Source organism: Wyeomyia smithii, chromosome 1, assembly GCF_029784165.1.
Source record: "Wyeomyia smithii strain HCP4-BCI-WySm-NY-G18 chromosome 1, ASM2978416v1, whole genome shotgun sequence".
NCBI classification, from domain to species: Eukaryota; Metazoa; Arthropoda; class Insecta; order Diptera; family Culicidae; genus Wyeomyia; species Wyeomyia smithii.
Window position 1 is genome coordinate 14,651,769 of NC_073694.1, and position 20,748 is coordinate 14,672,516.

The 20,748-nt window shown below is 39.6% G+C and overlaps 2 protein-coding genes across 5 annotated transcripts in view; one reads left to right on the plus strand and one right to left on the minus strand.

Moving 5' to 3' along the window:
- Positions 1-20,748, minus strand: part of LOC129719166 (microfibril-associated glycoprotein 4-like) — an 84,421-nt gene that overhangs the window by 24,759 nt on the left and 38,914 nt on the right. The window lies entirely within an intron of this gene.
- Positions 17,638-20,748, plus strand: part of LOC129719165 (uncharacterized) — a 179,474-nt gene continuing 176,363 nt past the window's right edge. For 2 of the 4 annotated variants that reach the window (XM_055670613.1, XM_055670616.1), the window contains exon 1: positions 17,638-19,142. In XM_055670613.1, the coding sequence (XP_055526588.1) occupies positions 19,140-19,142 (3 nt within the window). In that variant the 5' untranslated portion in view covers positions 17,638-19,139. The remainder of the gene's footprint in view (positions 19,143-20,748) is intronic. The other 2 variants (XM_055670614.1, XM_055670615.1) reach the window with 2 other exon arrangements.

The window sequence follows — 20,748 nt, forward strand, 5'->3', positions numbered from 1 at the left end:
GAGGAAAAAAATCAGTATATCAAGAAAATGAATGAACTAACAGGAAAGTCCAAAAAGGGAATGCAGTAAAAATATGAGATTTATAGAACCGAAACGGTTAAAATTTGCGAACTAAAATGAAAATTAAAATGTTCAAATAAGTCATTCAAGAATTTAAAACTGAATACAGTCACTAACGTAACTGAAAAGTTATTAAATTGAAAGAATCAATAAAGTCAAGATAGGTCAATTGAAACCAATATAAAAAATACGTACCGTCTAGCGGGGTGAGATTAAGCCACGGGGGTGAGATTGAGCCAAAACGGGAAATGTTTGTATGTTAAATTACCTAAGATTTACAAAACCTAATACTTCAAACTCAATACTTTATGAAACATGACATATTTATTCACAACTTAAAATGGAATATAAATAATATCAGTGAACTGTTTCGCTTAAAGAATGTTTCAAAGTACAGGGTTAAAAACATGCGCAAATAACGTTATCCAAAAATGTCCCAGGAAAACCAACCCGATCAAGAAATCACAAGAACTTACTGCTCAGTTGGTACGTTAGGATGTCGTCTCCAGTGTGTTGAGGAAATATTATGCATTGAACCTGTGCCGGCTCAGAAAATAATGTTTTTCCAAACTGTACACTTTTCGAGCCCTTTTGGGGTGAGATTGTGCCAAGCTATATTGAACGGCACAGTGTGCGGAATTCACATTCACGACAAAATTATATCAGTATACCGTGCTGGATCGAAACCCGTACAGTATCGAAATCTGTACACCTTGATGTTTTCGTCAGTTTTAAGCATTATAAAAATGAAAACTCATATGATAATTACATGTACATGTCCGTTGAGCTGTTGGCCTTCTGTTAAATAAAACTATACGCCAGTAGGCCATGAAATAAAAATATTAAAAATGAAAAATCAATCGTGTATCGGTGTCAGTTATCATTTCGTTGTATCGTTAGAGAATTTACTAAGGAAACGTTCTTCATATAAAAACGTTTTTCAAGTGGGATATAAGTGTTTTACTCTGTGATTCTTTTTTAAATTGATAGAAAAGGTAAGTCTTTGTCATTTTCGAGCTGTATATTGACTAGTAAATAGTGTAAATTGTATTTATTCTACAAAAACTGTGCCGTACGGATTATGATCCTTGTTAATTGCTTAAATCGAAATCCGTACAGCGTGTGTATCATGCATTCATTCTTCTTGTTTTCAGCATATAATGGAAGAAAACAAGTATAAATATACGGCAAACAATTTCGTAGGAGCTGTGACTGAGGTGCGCAAGGGAAAGTCGTACCGGGAAGCTTCGAGAGGATCCGGCGTTCCGGTTAATACGACAAGGGGTGCCGCAACGAAACGCTACGAAAATTGCACTATTTCAGCTGATATAAAAAATTAGAAAACCGTGTGAAACATTAGGAACCAATTAATAATAAAATATATTTATTCGTAAATTTAAATAAATTATAAATAAAAGATGTTTATTTTTGTACTTATTTTTGTGATTCATTGCTGTATGGATTTTGATCCTGTCTATATCGCGTGTGTGCGGATTTCGATTCAAAAGTGTACGGGTTTTGATTCAGACAAAAAACTGTGTACGGATTTCGATTCAAAACATGTTCTATTTAAACATGATTTTTGACTGACCGTCGATGATTATCATGTGCTTAGGTGTACGGATTTCGATCCAGCACGGTACATCAAAACACTTGCATTGTTCACATAGGGTATGTTTATTGTCCCCACAGCATAAGGTATGTTGTCTAGCTAGGGTATTCTTTGAAATAATGATTAAAAGTTTGAGAAGCTTACTGTTCTCAATTGTTAGATGGAAATTTTCAATTATTGATATTACTTATGAAATGTAACAAAATTTTGTACACCAATTCTATATAAACTGATGACTTTTAAAGAGAAGAAGGAGGGTTGTGGGTACGTTTCCGGAGGTTTTGAGATCTCCAATGGAATATACAGTTGTCAATGACACATAATAATTGAAACGAAAAGTCTTCTCAAACTTCATGTCCTAACGTTTCCCCTTTTTAGGCTACCTGGAGACGCCACTATGTGTATAGAGACTGTCTATAACCCACGTTCTCATAACTAATTACTCTATGCATCAATTTGATCCAGCCATACATTTTTATATAATTCATTTGATACATAGTTTCTGATCAACCCCCTAAAGCCCCTTAATAGTCCACGTTGGTTATGGTCGTCCCTATACTTACTGTTTTATCATGTTAGTCATGTGGATTATTCGTAGACACACTACTGTTCATTTAACAGGTATTAAATTCAACTTTTTGTTTTTGGCACAATCTCACCCCATAGAAGGGGTGAGATTGAGCCAAAGTTCATGTATTTTTAGCAAAATTATAGTTTATCGTAACTCAACCATATTTGTTGTAGTTGATAACAAAACATTCTAGAATGCATTGGTGTATTTTGGATCGAATTCTTTGCTTAAATGTGTGCGTTAGAAGCTTGAGATCAAAAAAGCATCATTTTTTGGCACAATCTCACCCCGGATGACGGTACGTATGAAGTCCAGTCAAGACAAATTTGAAGAAATTAAAAAGGCTCCAGATAGACTTAAATTATGCCAAAAAAACGAAATTCAGTACAATAAAATAATACACAAAGAGTCGAGAAAGTGAAAATATCAAGGTGAACAAATAAATCATCAAACTGAAAATTCAATATTCAATCGAATAAGCTACAGAAATGCTGCTAATGCTGACAGTCGTTTATAATGCTATCATTTCTAATGTTTTTAAATCTCTTTATTATTCTGTCACTTTTTCGTTTTTTTTTCAGTAAAATTAAAGCCCCTTTGGTAGAGTTTATTTCTTTATTTTGTGTATGAACGCATGTTATTCTTATTATGACTATTTATATCGTCCAAGGCGTCATTTTTTTCTCAACATTTTGAGTTTGGCTGAACGCCAAATCAAATCTTCATATCAAAAAGTGATGAAAAAAACAGCTTATGAAATTGCAATTGAATCCATAAAAACAGTGGGAAATTATCGGACACTTGGCTCTCGGAGTGTCCGATGATGAGGCAGAAAAAAAAGCTAATGAGCCTGGCGCGCGATTGCTGACAGAGAGTTCGCGAGATATCCATTAGATAACCATTCGGTGTCCTTAACGAGGCGAACACATTGTTTGCCATTAAAAAATGACATAATAATCGAGGAAACCGAGACAGTTAACGGGGAAGAAGGAAGCACAGCAGCCTAATCGGAAGCGGTTCGCGCTTTTTTTTATTGCTACCATATCGGACACATAATTTTGGAAAATCCATCATTCGGCTGTTATCGCGCGCCCGTGTGTAGCATTTTCATCATCAAATGAATGGAACATTAATGCACACGCACACTCGCTGAGCTCACTGGATAGATTATCGGGAAAACTCAAACAGTGAAAGCAAATGAAAAAAAAAAATACAAAATTAGACATCCAAAATCAACCCGCAAAAAAGCGATGTTTGTTGTTGATTTTTTTTTGCTCGCTCGCTCGCACGCTGGCTTCTCTTATTCAATAGTAAATTGGAAAATACCACTCCTAAAGCAGAGCATAGCAGTGAATGAATCGAACAGAATGAAAGATTGACCACCAGCGAAACGAGCAGAAAACACTAACGAAACCAACATTATTTTGATTACGTGTAGCGCGTTTCTGCGATGACGTTTGCTTTGCGATCGTGCGTTTGTGCTTTTCGTACGGCTTGACTAAAGGTGATCGTAATTGTTACAGTCGGAATTTCGATCAGTTTGACCACAACAACGCCTCGCTACTTCCTTCAATTGCCTGGAATCGTTTCTCAATGGTGGAATAATTCAAGCAACTTAGTTCATTCTCAGCTCAACCAGGAATCAGGTGTAGTTTATTATCTGCAATCCAGTACGGTTCAGGTTCCGTTGTAGATGTTCCGACATCCGCCGACTGACCGGAATCAAACTTTATTCCGATACGTGCACCATCTTAACATCTCATTTACATCAAACCATTCTAACGGAGCGCCTTCCGTGTTGTTCTGTGCACTACTCGAAAGCCTCGAACGCCGCCGCTTCCAGCTTTATCAAGTCGATCGCGCGCGTACAACGCGCCTTCGCGGGGCACAAAACGTTTGGGCGGAAGCTGGAGAAAATTGAAGAAAATGCAATTAGAACGCGCAATTGTTCCGTTAGTCAGTCGGTAGCGCGCTAGTGAAGTGTTCGCTAAAATATTTCCAGCTTATTTCAACTGCTGTTTAATTGTGTATTTTTCAACTCTCTACCATTAATTTGGGCACGGTAACTGAAAAGCTTCTGCTAGAGTAAGATGTGATTCGCGCGTTTGCTAGATTTACGGGCAGAAAATCAAATTCAACAACTAAGAAACCGTCCGAATCTTCTCGGCCGGTCTTTTTGTGTTGGATGAAACAATTTGCGATGATATCTGCCTTATTAGCACACACCGAAAAAAAACCTCCATTATCGTGCAGTTCAGTTAATAATAGGCGGTAATGAGTTTCTCTTGTCAGTGGCAAAGCTTAACGATCAAGATGCTCCTGAAAGTCCAAAATGATGTGTGAGAGGTGGTGAAGTAAGTGAACCACAATTCCTGAAGCATCCCAAATTAATGACTCCGTAAATACGTAACGACTTACTGGCTTGGAGTGCAACTTTATGTTCTCTCTTGCTCTCGCCACCGTTACCTGATTCTCTCACTGCTACGAGCGACTACAGTGTATGTAATGAAATGCGATGCAAAATAGTTTTGCTTTCTCCGAAGTGCCGTTGGACGAAGGTACCTCGAAGGGCAGCTAAGACTATCGACGATGCCACGTTAACGTGTCGAGCATTAGTTAGTTTCACCACCCGGTTGTGGAGAGTTACTTTTTTCCAGTGAAATGGAAATGAGTTCCGCCTGTTCGCCGGGGAAACCCGACGCGAGTGCGAGAGAGATGCGAAGGCAGTGTGGCCAGTATTGCAGTTTTCTGGTGGAACATGAAAATTCTCCTCATGAGTTTCATAAGACCAAGTGCTTGTGGGTATAGCTGGATTAAATCAAATTTAACCCTCTAGTACCTAAATTAATTTTCAGACGGACTTTCAAAAAACTCACTTTGAAACTTTAAAAACATTTTCTAAGTTTTGATTGAAACTTTATAGAGGTTCAACTGAAGACCGTCTAAAGGCGGCACTGGTACTAGAGGGTTAAGAACGCAAACAAGAAATAACCAGTAATTTTCCAGAAACACTTGAATAAGATGAAAGCCAAATTGTTCGACTCAGACTAAATTCGGACACTAAAATAAACCATACATCAAACTTATAAGTCATAAACTTTAGCAACAACCAACAAATACCTACAACGACCTCAGTCTATGAAACAAGATGCGAGAGAGAATTCTTATGTTATACCTCGACAGTTGTTACAGTTGAGTCCCTTTTTGTAGATAGAGCATATGAGTGCTTTCAACCAGTCCGTAGGTAGTTTCTCCTTAGACCATATCCCCAAAATAATCTAGTGAATAGCTCAATGAAACCAATTCCAATGCAATACAAATTTAACTCAAGTCCAATCCAGAGCTCATTCGAATCCTATCCAAATCCGTATAAATACAATTTATTCGTAGGATAAACGCAGTTAATCCAATCCCCAATCCAAATCCCTATCGCATTTAATTCAATTTCAATGAAGATAAAAAAGCAATACAAATCCAATGTAAATAAAGTTCAAGTCCGACCCGAATCTAACTATAACTATAACCATAATCCAAATCCGATCCAAATCTAAACCAAATCCAGACCAATACTAAAGGGTGTTTAGAATCAAATTGCATCACGAGAATAAATTCAAATTTTCAGGAAATAAAGTAAAACATGTTCAATTGTTACAATGCTTGTTTTATTCTATTTATTTTCCATATCCAAAAACACGGGCCTTACCCTTAATAAAGTCTTGTACAATGTTTGGACTATTTTTGTGTGTGCAAACCCACGTTTTCTTCCTTCGACTCCATTTCTTAGATTAGATCTTGAAGGGTGTTACGGTTTAAAATTGGTTAAGTTCAATTTACCAATTACTTTTAATCGTGTATAAAAAAATCTAAACAACCTTCAATATAAAGGTGTGTGTACTGTGTATAGTATCATGCCTTATGTTTGATTTTGACTATCCCAATCCCAGTTGGCAAAATTGTTGAATGTGGCCAAATCAACCATCACCAACGTAGTAAAGGTGTTTGTAGAGCGTTTGTCGACTGCCAGGAAAATCGAAATTCGAAGGCCGCAAAAACGACGAAAAGAGTGGCCAGCAGCTTAAAGCGGAATCCCTTCCCAGCAAAGATGTCGCAAGCAAGCTGGGAGTGGTATGCCGCGAACAACGTCCAGGGAATGCCAAAAGACATGACCCAACACACCAGAGCTCCGCCCTATAGAAAAATACTGGGTTATCGTTGAGCGGAACTTCAAGAAGACACGAAAAACAGTTGTCAACGAGATGCAGCTCATGGCTTTCTGTGGCGAACAAAGTAAGCAAGAAGGCTGTACAAAACATAATAGAAGGAGTCAAGGGCAATTCGCACAATGGTCCAGAATAGAGTGACCATAAAAAACGGCTATATTCGAAGTATTTTATTTCAAATAATTCATAACTTTTGAACCAGTTGATCGATTTTCGATCTTTTTGGGTCAAATTAAAGGTAATTACGTCTAGTTATAAAACAAAATATAAAAAAAAAATCTGGGTGCTTTTATTTGCACAATGTATGAAATTATTGAAATTTTCATCTTGTTTTTAAATTGATATTATTCAAATTTAAAAAAGATTATATTTTTAAAAATTCCTCCATTTATAGAGTCAAGTATGCTTTTCAAAATGAGACCAAGAGATATTTTTTTATGTTTGCCCCAAAAATAATGACATACAAATGAAAAACGCATATATTTTGATGAAAAATATCAATAACTTTGAGTAAAATTGAGATATTTACTATGTCAGCATTGCAAATTGTTTCTCTAAGAAAGCTCTAAAAGTCGTCCAAAGACAGTTTTGAGATGAAACTTGAAATAAAAAAGTTAGAGCGTAAAATGTGTTTTTTCAATATAAATCGGTTGCTTTCAAAGATAGAAAAAACTTTTTTTCACAAAGTAACTTAAAATAATGGAGCTTTAACATTGTAGAACAAATTTTTCTTCTATCTACAAAGATAAAAAAGTTAGTTACTTGATTGCATCGAAAAGTTGGTCACTCTAATTTTTGATAATTTTTTAATAAGCGTTTTATCATATGTAACAGCTTTGTGGAAGGAAGTTTTTCTCTAAAATGCTGCTATAGAGCTCTAGACTCAAATTTCCCCTTAAATTTGGTTTCTGGACCATTGAGCAGCGTGCACTGGGCCAGAAATCAAATCTAGCAGAAAAATTTCAGAAAATGAAGATTTTTATGAACAAATATGCTTTGAGATAATTAATTCACAAATAGTTTCTCTCAGATTCTCAAAAAAATTCCGTACTCAGCAAAAAAAGACCGAATTATTCAACTTCTATCGAGGAAAAAGTTATATGTAACTGTTCGGGTGAACTCATAAGAATATCCGAGATAACGTAAAATTGAGATACATTTTACAAAAACCCGTAGATCTCAGAAACTGGAAGAGATAGAAATCTTTCGCATTCTACAAAATTTCATAAAACTTTATGATCTACATCTTTATCGAAAACTGCAAAGCCTTAGCCTGCAAGAGAAAGAAATTGGCGCCATCTATGCGGCCAAATCGCAAACCGGATCGTAGTTGGGTGGAGATTATGAAATCTTCTCTTGGGTAGCTAATGTAGTTCTATGTCAACTTTGCGGTCGTAGTTATGCACACAACCAGGCTGCTAAAAATGACTGTCTCTTCGTGACAGCAAATTTTAAACTAATTCGGCTCTCATTCGGTACACATTCCGACAGTCACTGACGACAGCACACACATGCAATGCCAAACGGGCTGTTATTTTTCATTTCCTTAGGTTCTGTCGCTAATGACAGCATTTACTGCCCGACATCCTTCGGCTCGAATCCGAGCGAGATGCTATAATAAAAATGAGGTGGTGCGAAACACGTTTTTTTCTCAAGTCGGGAATAATATCAACAATAGGAACGGCTTGCTTCGTATTCATTATGGCATCGGCCTAAAAAAAAAGGAGAAACTAAAGAGTGCGAGTCCAATATCAGCGAAGACAGCCGCAGCCAATCAGCAGACTGTCAACAGCGCAGACCAAACTAACAGGACATCCTCAAAATGGAAAAAAATGTTTTTGGGTTGAAATCTTTGTACCATACTGACGAAGCTTCTGGTCATTTTCATAATCATTAATGCATTCTTATTGTGTGTTAAAGTGTTTCGCGTCATATTTTACTAATATTTTCGTTCTGTTTGTATTCACTTTAGGCTTCATTTATTAAGATTTTTACATAGCTTTTTTGAAAGTTCGCACCTCTTTTTTTTATTGATACGAATTTTTTTTGCTATTTAGAAACCATTATTTATTAAATTTTCCAATTTTGTCCTCATAGTTGGTGCAGTTTGTTTTTTATTCGTCTGTCATTCACTGTTTTTGTCTACTTTTATCTAACTTTCATTCTATTTTTGTGTCATTTTGAAGGAATTATTTTAGTCATCTTATTAAAATTTTATGTCTCGGAATGGTCATATAATTACAAATTCAATCCTTTTCAAATCAAATCCAGATTCATTCCAAATCCAGTCCAAGTTTGAATTCAAAACATTTCTAATCTAATCCAAATCCAATTCAAAACCAGGCCAAATCCAATTAGAATCCAATCCAATCAAAGTGCAAACCACATCTGATTCAAATCCAGTTCGAGTCCAACCGAAATCCAGTTCATACCATCCCAAAACATCTTTCGAGTAATCACTCACTCACTCATGTATCCTGAGCACCTGCAATGGTGTATAGGGCCGACGTGAAAGATTTCCACTGACGACGATTCCCAGCTTTCGCCTAGACCTAGAATCAGATCAAGTTTTCGTCGACTTCTTCAATTTCTCTATTGAGGCTCCGCCGCCATGAGCCCCTAGGTCTGCCTCTGCTGCGATGTCCCGCCGGGTTCCAGTCCAGCGCTTGTTTGCAGATTTCGCTTCCACCTTTTCGAATTGTGTGGCCGACCCACCTCCACTTCCGTTCTTGAATTTCTGTAGATATCGGCTTCTGATGGCAACGACGATGGAGCTCAGCATTCGAGATTCAATCACGAGGCCACCAGGAACGAATTATATACCGCAGGCATCAGTTGATGAACACTTGCAGCTTTTGTGTGTTCTCCGCTGATACGCACCACGCTTCACTAGCGTTCACGTTAAAATAAAAAAATCGGATTTTGGTATGTTGGCTAATCTGGTTAGATCTGCAAATATTTATTAAGCCTGCAAAGGCGATCTTGGTGCCACCGTCTGACGCTCTTTGGCTACCAAGATATTGAAAACCTTCGACTTTCTTCACTTCTTGTCCAACTACCATAAATCTGGGAGGATTTGCCGTATTGACACCTAGTGATTTGGTCCTTTTTTTTAGTTTTTAAATAGTTTATTTGACACGGCACGATACAATTTATGTTTAACTGAGCCAAGTACATTTTTTTTTAAATTCTAAATTAGCAGAGAAAAGAGGGAGGCCTTTTTTTTATTCTCGCGGCCGACTACGAGCTAGTGGGGATTTAAGGTGAGAGGAGGGGTGTTACAATTTTGTTTTTTACTATTTTATATTACAGAATGTATTCATTTGTACGTGGCTAACCAGTGATGTTCTATTTGAGCAGTTTTGGTCTGAGGTGTCTGCGTAAACATAGAGATGCCGAGTCTTCGTTTTAGTGTCTCCAGCCGGGTGTAACATTCTCTTTCAGTTTGTGACAGAAATTGTATTCTAGCAAATAGATAGAAGAAATCAAATTTTAATGCCAGCATTTTTTATAAACCCGTATAGCTATGTCATGTACTGGAGATCACCGCTTCCCAGAATGTCTCTAACGGGTACGTTCGATTGTTTTCCTCGGGCCCGAAGGGAATCTATAAGCTCAGACCTAACACCACAGTATTCGGTACACGACCAAACAACATGCTCGATGTCATGGTAGCCACCGCCACAAACGCAGTGATTACTGTCTACAAGCCCTATACGAAAGAGATGCGTGTTTAACGTGTAGTAATTGGACATCACGCGAATGAAGTCCCGACCTACATCCAACTCCTTGAACCATGCTTTCGTCGATACCTTAGGAAAAATGGAATGTAGCCACCGTCCCAGTTCATCTGAGTTCCATGATGATTGCCAACTGTTGAGTGTTCTCTGACGCAAAATGCTAAAAAAATCATCATAAGCAATTGGTCTCTCATAAATATCGCCATCAATAGCACCCACCTTAGCTAAAGCGTCAGCCTTTTCATTGCCCGGAATGGAACAATGAGAAGGGACCCACGCTAAGGTAACCCGGTAATTTTTATCTGTTAAAGCACTTAAAAACCGCCGTATTTTCCCCAGGAAATACGGGGTGTGCTTCACAGTCTTCATCGATCGCAGAGCCTCAATGGCACTGAGACTGTCTGTGAAGATGAAGTAGTGGTCTATGGGCAGGGTTTCGATGATCCCAAGAGAGTACTGAATGGCAGCAAGTTCTGCGACGTACACGGAAGCAGGAGCATCGAGTTTGTAGGAGGCGGTAAAATTTTCGTGGAAAACACCGAAGCCAGTGGACTCATCTAGATTAGATCCGTCAAGTTGTGATAACCTTTTATCACAACTAACATGTTTAAACTTATTGGAAAAAAATTTAGGGATCTCTTGGGGTCGCAATTGATCCGGGATACCAGAAATGTCTTGTTTCATGGTGATGTCGAAGAATATAGCATTATTAGAAGTATCTAAAAGTGCGACATTGGAGGAATCGTATGAAGAAGGATTAATATCCTGAGCCATATAGTCAAAATATAAAGTCATAAATCTAGATTGAGATTGAAGGTCGACCAACCTCTCGAAATTTTCAATTACTAATGGGTTCATAACTGTGCATCGAATTAGCAACCGGTAAGAGAGATTCCAAAAACGATGTTTCAACGGAAGAATACCCGCTAGCACTTCAAGACTCATCGTATGGGTCGACTGCATGCAACCTAAGGCAATACGCAAACAACGATACTGTATTCGTTCCAGTTTGATCAAATGTGTGTTTGCTGCGGAGCGGAAGCAGAAACACCCGTACTCAATTACAGACAATATCGTTGTTTGGTAAAGCCTTAGAAGGTCTCCTGGGTGGGCTCCCCACCAGGTTCCGGTAATCGTTCGAAGAAAATTAATCCTCTGTTGGCATTTTTGTCAGATACCTAATATGACAAGCCCAGGTGCATTTAGAGTCGAACCAGATCCCGAGATATTTAGCGACTAAAACCTGAGAGATCGTTTTACCCGTTAGTAGGAGCTGCAGCTGAGCTGGAGAGCCATTGAAAATTCCAACATCGAAAATGGAGGCTCTTCCGTAGTTACTAATAACGCGTCGCGAAAGGTTTTCTGTTCCGGTACAGAGTCCGGACAGACCTTTTTGGCAAAATCGAGTATCCAGCGATCTGAATACTCCTCGCTTTCATTCGAAACGTCATCGCTGTTTCCCTCGACAACGCGTTTACGAACCGCCGCCAGTACCCGCGTTTTTTCGCCTTTACTAAGCTCTTCATCTGCCTGCCCAGTGCCTCGTACTTTCGAAGCAGGTTGACAGGGCCGTACTCCCGGTAGTCCTTATACGCCGCGGACCTTCGCGCGTACAGCTCAGAGCACTCTTTGTCCCACCATTTGTTGGGAGGGCGCTGTCTAATCATTACCCCGGGTATCGGTTGCGTCTGAGCTTGAGTCGCGGCGTCGATTATCAAGCCAGCCAAGAACGCGTATTCTTCCTCCGGAGAAAGTTCCTCGTGAGTCTCGACGCGCTATAATAGACTCATAACACTTCCAATCAATATTACGTGTAAGGTCGTAGGAAATATTGATTGGGTTCGGGGGAGTTGAACCATTAGCAATTGATATAAGGATTGGAAGATGATCACTACCGTGGGGATCGTTGATTACTTTCCACTGGCAATCTAACGCTAGTGATGTCGAGCAGAGGGATAGGTCAAGCACGCTTTCACGTGCTGGAGGATTAGGTACGCGTGTCGCTTTCCCAGTATTCAAAACTGTCATATTGAAGTCGTCGATCAAGTTACAGATTAAAGAAGATCGGTTGTCGTCGTACAGCGACCCCCATAGCGAACAGTGAGAGTTAAAACCTCCCAAAATCAAAAAAGGTGCGGGAAGCAATTCTGCTATATCAAGGAGTTGCTTCTGTTCAATCCGCGCGGATGGGGGAGTATATAACGAAACAAGGCAGAGGTCTTTTCCTTTCATATTCGTTTGAATGGCAACAACTTCAATATTCGTGATCGAGGGGAGGTCGATTCTGAAAAAAGAATAGCACTTTTTGATCCCTAAAAGTACCCCTCCACCGTGTGAGTCTCGATCTCGACGAATGATGTTGAAATCGTGGAAATTAAGTTGGTCATTTTAATTGAGAAAAGTTTCACAGAGCGCGAACGCATCACAATTGTATGTGTTTATCAAATGTGAAAATAAATCGAATTTGGGGATGATACTTCTGCAGTTCCACTGTAACACAGTGACAAAATTCCTAACCTCTTTCGACGTATTAGTCATCGAAAGATATGATAGCTAAAATGAGGGGCCAAGTTGCTGAGAGTTGCTTCAAATAGGTTTTCACTGTAGGGAGAAGGGCGAGAAGAATGTTTTAAAGGGGGTCTGGTATGTCGAATGTTTTAAATATCCAGTCCACAATATCAGAGAATTTTATGAACCCTGTTTCTTTTATGTCTTCTGATCGAGAAATGGGTGCACGAGGGTTTTTTGGTGCCCCAGGAAGCGGTGGGTACTCCTGGTTTGAATTGAAATTAAAACCGGGGGGGCACTTGCTTCGGTTTTTCTTCACCGCTTCCTTTTTGTGTTGTCTTATTGGTCATTCCGCTAGGGGTTATCTTACAACCTTTGCGAGAAAGATTAGGAGAGTTGAGCATTCTCCTCTTCCTAGATCCCTCTGACAAGGCATAAGAACACCCTTCGACGGGATCGTCAGATGTACCCTCGTCGGTTGGCAAAAAGGAAAAGATGTTTCCTGTCGAGGGTGGCTCAGCCCTCTTTAGCATTTCTGCAAAAGAGCGCTTTGATCGTTCCTTAAGGGAACGCTTAATTTTTTCCTCGCGCTGTTTGTACGCGGGACACGCCGAAAGGTCATGCCGAGTTCCCTCGCAGTAAAGACACTTTTCAGTATCCTCACTGCAAGCGGTCCCAGCATGATTGCCTCCGCACTTGCTGCAGCGTGCCTTGTTGCAGTAGTAGGTGGCTGTATGACCTAACTGCTTGCAGTTTTGGCAATGCATGACCCGCGGTACAAACAGGCGTACAGGCAGACGAACCCTGTCCAAAGAGATGTAGTTCGGCAGTGCGGATCCGGCGAATGTTACACGGAAGGAATCCGAAGGGAGGAATTTCTTCTTCCCTTCTTCGATGGATACTGAATGTAATTGCTTGACATCCAGTATCTTTACATCTTGAATCAGGGGGTTCTTGAAGCAGCCAACCCCGTGACGCAAAATGTCATCGACCGTGAGGCTTCCTTCGGTAACCACACCGTCGATCTCCACGTCCTTGGCAGGGATGTACACGCGGTACTCCCTTGTAAAGAGCTCGTAGCTAGCAATTTCGTTTGCTTGCTTCAAGCTACTCACGACAAATCGCAGTTTGTTCGGCCTCACCTTCGTAATCTCGGTTACGGCCGAAAACTGTTTTGCCAGGTCCTTGCCTATTTGTATAATGTTAAGAGGCTTCTTTATGGGCCTAAAGTAAACTACGAACGGACCTTTCGAAGCATCTGGGTAAGCTTTCACTCGTGTTGCCGGTACCCTTGGTACGGTGCTAGGTAGCGGGGAAGGTAGAGGGGAATTGATGGGGGAGATCTCAATCTCTTCCCCATTTGTTTCCACATCCAGGAATAGTTGCACCTGCATGTCGTCCATTTTGCGGGAGCGTTACGCTCTACCGCACACAAACGATAAATATTCGAATGTGGGAGGGTGGGGGGATCAAGTAGTTGATATTAAATTTTAAAAACAATTTTTCAAACTACAATGGATCAAAATAAAAAAAAGACAGTAATACTAATACTCATAACAATAGTAATAATAGTAATAATAATAATAATAATAATTATAACAATACTAATAATAATAACAATAATAATAATAATAACAAAAATAATAATAATATTAATAATAATGATAAAAATTCTAAAGTGAATACTTCACCGAACGTCTAAGTCACGACCTCACGGCTGATAGTTGGATTAATCGAGTTTCTCCGCAGAACAAACAATGACGATCCAGCTTCGTGTTGTGATACAGTGGCCGTATCCTACACGCGACCTTGTAGATGCCGCTTGTAGTTGACTTCCACTCGCTCGATCGTATGATGGTCCGTGCTGCTAGCGGGGTAACAGCGGTACGGGAGAATTATTCTTGCTGATATATCAGCTGCGTATTAGATCACTGGCGGGGTAGCCTGCCCCTACCAGTGTGCAGAAGATGTTTCTGCCGATATATTGCAGGCTATTGTTATCGCACACAAGAACTAATCGAAAAAAAAAACACCCGTACGATAACTCGTGTATTGTTATTTTGCGAATCAAACGGAGATAAACAATTTGCGTCTAATCAAGACGAAAGCAAAACAACGAAGTGATTTGGTCTTGTTGACATTGATGATGAGACCCGCCGCAGAGGAGCATTCGGTTAGGTCATTGAGCTTACTATGCATATCAGAGCGCCGTTGTGATAGTAGAGCAATGTCATCAGCCAGGTCAAAGTCGTTTAGATGCTCCATTATGATAGGTCACGCACGGTCAATTGCATCAACCAGAATCGCGTCGATAATGATAAGGAACAGTAGCGGGGATAGTATACATCCATGCCTCACTCCCGCAACGACCCGGATAGGGTCAGGGAAGACTCCATTATGCAGGACTCTGCATGTGCTTCGATGAGGTTGGCGATTTTATCCGAAATGCCCTTGCGTCTAAGGGCACCCCACAGATTTTCATGGTTGACTCGTTCAAAAGCTTTTTCGTAGTCAATAAAAACCAAATACAGGAACTCTTGGAATTCTTTGATTTGCCATAAAGTGATACGGAGCGAACCCTGCCTGCTGTCGCCGAAGATTCGCATCGATCTTCTCCTGTTTCCGGCTTAGGATCACTTTGCACAGAACTTTGAGAACAGTACATAGCAACATGACGCCAGGTCTCTCTTCTTAGAAACCTTCAATAAAACGCCTTGCATCTAGTCAGCCGGAAAGGTCGCGATGTCCCAGACATTACTGAATAGCTGATGCAATAGTTGAGAAGATAGGATGGGGTCAGCTTTGAGCAGGTTACCCGATCTTCCCAATGGTCACTCGTACCCCAGCCGGTGCCACGGGGAGGAAGGGATAGGAGTTGATGGATAAGAAGCTAGATCAATAAGGGATTAATGTTGCGCTATATCCACCCATTTACCGGCCGAGTAATTCGAGTAATGACACGAGACTAAATCCAGCCGAGAGAGTGTGGGACCTTTTTGTGCTTAAGAAGACTTTAGTTTAAATATACGCTTTTTGAGGCATTCTTCCTTAACCTATTCCCGGCGGGTGATGCCGTATGGCATCACCTGAATTCTAACCTTGGATTACAGATTAACAATTATACTTGATATTTTGAACGATGAAACTAATTCTCTACAATACGCAACCCAGTTTGTATCAGTGGTACATGTAGTTGCTTAGTAATAAGAGTTTGAACGTCGTTTTCGAGGTAAAATCTGATTTCTCTCCTCCGGGAATGGGTTAGGGTACACTTCAACACGAGCAAATTGAATACCAAACCATGTATTTTTTTGCAAATTTTTATCTTCTGTTGAACATGCTCAGGAATATCAAACTCATGATAAAAGACAAAAACTGGAGCCTCAAAAGCTACTGGAAGTCTGCCTTCACGTACGTATCGTCATAAAATGTAGAGATTTCGTGCTCATGATTTTGTGCCAATGGTGTTCTTCCGACTCAATACACTAATTTACTTAAAAAATCAATGAAATATAACCAATGGATAAAAAGTTATAGCCGTTTGATTCCGGACATCTGTTAGTCCAAATCCATAGCAAATTCAATCTAAATTCAATCCAAATCTTATTCAAATTTCATCCAAATTCAATCCATATTTAGTCCAATTCCAATGAAAATCCAAAATATATTCAATCTACATCCCATTCAAATCTCATTAAAATTTCATCCAAATCCAATCCTATCCAAGTCTAAATCAAACCCGGTTTAAATCCGATCCAAATCCAATTCAAGTCCAATCCAAACTCGATCCGCATCCAACTTAAAACCTATTCAAACCAATCCAAATCCAATCTAGTTTGAATACAGTTCATACCTAGTAATAATCTAATACTTTTCAATCTAAATCCAATCCAAATTTCTATTCAAATTTGATCCCAATCAAGTTGAACTCTAATTCAAATCCGACTTGAATCCAATTCAAATCCATTCTAAATCCAATCTAAGTATATTCGAAATTTATTCCAAATTCCGTTCAAATCTGATCCAATCTCAATCAAATATAAATCCAATCCACACCCCATCCGATTGTAATGAAAATTCGGTTGAAATTCAACCCAAATCCAACCGAAATACAACTTCAACTTGAGTCTGAATCTAATAAAAAATATAATTCTAACCGACTCTAGTTCAGTTCTGAAAAAAGTCTAATCTAAATATAATCCAAATTAAATTAAAATTCGATTCAAGGTTCATTGAAATAGACTTAACACCTAATTAAAATTAAATTCTAATCTACCCAATTCTATCCAAGTCAAGTTCAAGTTTCATATAAATTATTAAAAATCTTATTATCAATTTAATTTTATTAAATAATACAAAACTTGTATTTATGGCATCGCATTGTGATTCTTTTGAAGTTATGAAAATTATTTATTTTAGTTTGCTGTGTTTAGTATGTATTTTGTTTAGTTTGCTGTGTTTAGTATTTTAAAGCCGCTTTGATTATTTTTACATTTTTGTGGGTTCGAAACTTCGCCTCCTCCATCCGTCCACTGAATCAATAAAGTTTTAACTGCAAGTCTGTCAAAGTCTGGCTACCCTTCCGCAAGCAGCATCGATCGAGTCGAGTGACGATCTCACCGCAAAGCTGAGAAGGAAAACCACACTCACTCTCCTGCGCTTCGTCAGGTCACTCGTTCTTTGGTGGCAACCTCAGTGCAACGCTCAAAGGTTTTCCTCCACTGGGTACTCTGGTGGCGATGGGTTTTATCGAACCAGCATCGGCACCCTCTCCCGGTTGATTTCCTCCCACAACCTGGAGGAAACTTCAGCTGCAGCTACAACGGTGATGGGGTTCGAGAGAGTGAGAGCTGCTCTCTCGCATGCTCATCTAAGGTGCCGACTAGAGTGGCGGCGAGGTTCCCCAGCATTTGCTGGTCGCGTTGAGTCAGACGGTCGTTGGTTGCCAGTTGAGCAATACGCGCGCGTGTGACCTGCGGCACGACATTCCGCGAGTGTTTCGTATGTGTTTTTTTTTTGTGTTCTGCGTGTTCATTGATCATTTGAACTATTATTGTTTCAAGAAGCAGATAGTGACTAAGAGAGTGGCGGACGGATCAGAGCATCCAGATATCGATTCCGGTATAGCAGAGACGTAGAGCCATTGATCGATCGATCGGTTTGATGACGAATGCGCCGCGGATGGCTTCGAAACGTTCCGTTCCGGCTGGATCGTTTTCATTCACCAGCTCGCCGCGCTGCTGTTGGCTGCACCCTATCCGCCCGAAAGCCCAAAACGAGCCGCAGCGGCGATGGTGCGCGTTTCATAACGTTACGGCACAATGATCACGGTTCTCGACAACAACGACGACGAAGTTGGTGTATGTGTGTGTGTTTGTGCGCGCGACCGTGTGCATGTGAGACCGACTAGTGCGTCGCGGTTTGATCGTCAAAGAGGGATCAGCTCGGGTGACTCTGCTGCCTGAACAATCATCCCGGAACAGGTTGCAAAACCGTCGACTGGGGCAGTAAAACCGAAAAAAAGAGGGCTCACAACGCCTGTGTGTGGCTGTGGTTCACTCGCTGGCATTCGTGGAAAAACGATTGTTTATCGTAGCGTGAATTGTTTTCAGAAAAAAACCCAGCACTGATCTTTCCTGTGTACAGCCATTGTTGAGTGAGAAAAACACAAGGTTATGGGCTCTGCCGGCTTCCGAAGGGAAAAGCGTTTCGTTGTTGTTGTTGTTGTTATTGATGTATTGTAATCGGAATTAGATAAAACTAAAAGCCTTCGGCAGGGTGGCATGATAACGCTGGGATGCTGCTGCAGTGGGTGGGGGGTTGTTGCTTGAGCTGGGAAAATTAGATGATTGTCATTAATTGAATTTGTGATTGTGAGAAACGTAAAGTGCTGAGTGAGACGGAAATTATTCCACCGTGGCGAGAAACGGTCATAAATCCATCTTGGCACACATACACATACACACACACAGCGCAGCCCAAGTGGAAGCTGCATGGCGAAAAATCTCCGAAGAGGAAGATCGAGTGGATTGGTGTTATCGTGTTTCTCGTTGGTTCTCTTATACAAATTCGCGTGATTATAGTCCAATCTAGAAACGTTTAATGATAATAGTAAGAGAAAATCCAACCGGGGAGAGTGGAATTTGGCGTGGCAAGTGGATTCAGCTTCGGTGTTTTGCGACGATAGAGTTCACGCTAAAACGATAAGACAAGTGCACCAGAACATGCCCCAAGTGGCGTCGATTGCAGCTGACTAATGCCGTCTGTTTAGTTACTGTACGTGTGGTGAAAACAAAAAGTTTTGTTTCTATTCCAAGAAGAAAAAAATTATGATTCCATTGTGAAATGGAATTTCTAGAGGATTATAAGTCATTTCATTTCTACTCGATTTCGGCCAGGATTTTGCGTTACGTGGATGTGATTTCTGAATGGTAAATATTTCGCATGTATAAGTTCTTTGGAACTGCTGTAATTAACTTTGGTGTTTTATCAACATTCAAATGTCACTCTTGTTACAGCAACATACAGAAAATCACGTCCGATGCTGAACAGAATATTTATCAATAATTGTGTCGTTCTAACGTATTTTCTCTCTTTCTACTTATAGGTAAGCATCCAGTGCTCTAGAAAATCGTTTAAAAATGGACCAGTTGGTAACGATTACAATGTGCTAATGGTAACACTTGAATTATGAAACCAACTTAATTATTTATCCGTAAAATTTTGTTATCAAATAAAAATTTTGGTAATCAAATGAAAGACTTAGGAAGCATTCTAAAAACATGTCTTTCTCGAGATAGGGTTAATCTATATCGCTCGTGCAATGTTGGAACTTAAAAAAACTACGGTTATTTTATATTTTATTCAACTCACAATTAGTCAGAACAATAGTTCACTACTGAAGTTTATATCACCTGAAACTTTGGATACCCAAAATTATTATTCCGAAATTATTCTTCCGAATTATTCTTCCGAAACTTCCGAAGATTTTTACCGCAACATCAGCTATATATGACCTTTATACAGATTAATGGCGCGTTCAATGTTCCTTATAATGAAATATATTTAATGGCACGTTGTTTGTCGTGTTGCGATATATTATTACTTGACCTCTTGGAAACTCAAAATCAAGGTTCTAGTCCCTCACCACGGACATTATCAAAAAATACAATGGGACTTCGCATCCATTTTGAGATTATCCGATTTAAAAAATTTTAGTCTAGAAATGGCTGGTAAGAAATTTCATATAATGTAATGATTTCCTTCCAATCAGAAGATTTACCGTATTCCGTTTCTTCTGTTTTTAACTTTTTTATATATTTTTAACTTCTCGACTATTGCTGAACTTCCAGTTACAACTTTCAAACTATCTGTTTTCAGTTTTCGACGTCATCGTCAAGCATTTCAACTTACTCTCAGTTTTGAAGTTTTTAAAGATAGATACGGTCTCGAATCAAGAAGAGATCGATCACCCGTTGAAGTTTCTTAGAGTCTTTAATGTTCCGTATAACTCACTTCATATGGAAGCAAGTAAAAATATCAAGAATAATAGTGGACCAAGGCTGCTGCCTTGAGGAACGCCAAAGCTGTTTGTAAAATACTCGGATTTCACTGCAGCAAGCTTAACGCAAGGCGACGATTAACAGGGTATGATTCTGTGGTCTTTTGACGCACTTTAGAGCTGGCTAGAGGTTCCAAAATTTACAGGAATAATTAAAAAGATATTATCTCTCATATTATACCAGCTCAAGGGCAAAGTTTGTGTTGACCAGTGTTATCAAACTGCTTACGGAAATACTGAGAATTGAGCGTAATAAGCTTTCTTCCGACTGGAAGTTGCCGTCTCAGAAGTAGCCGTCTAGAAGTATTATTTTGGAAAGTGTTAGACATTTTAAGGTTTTACACAGCTTCGCAGAACCCGGAAGTCAGGAATATGTTTTGAAATTGACGTCAAACATGTCAAATTGCTGTTCCTTTATATCATGTCAGTTCGGGAAGAACCATTATTGAGAAGTATTCAAGCGTTTTCCTCAAGTT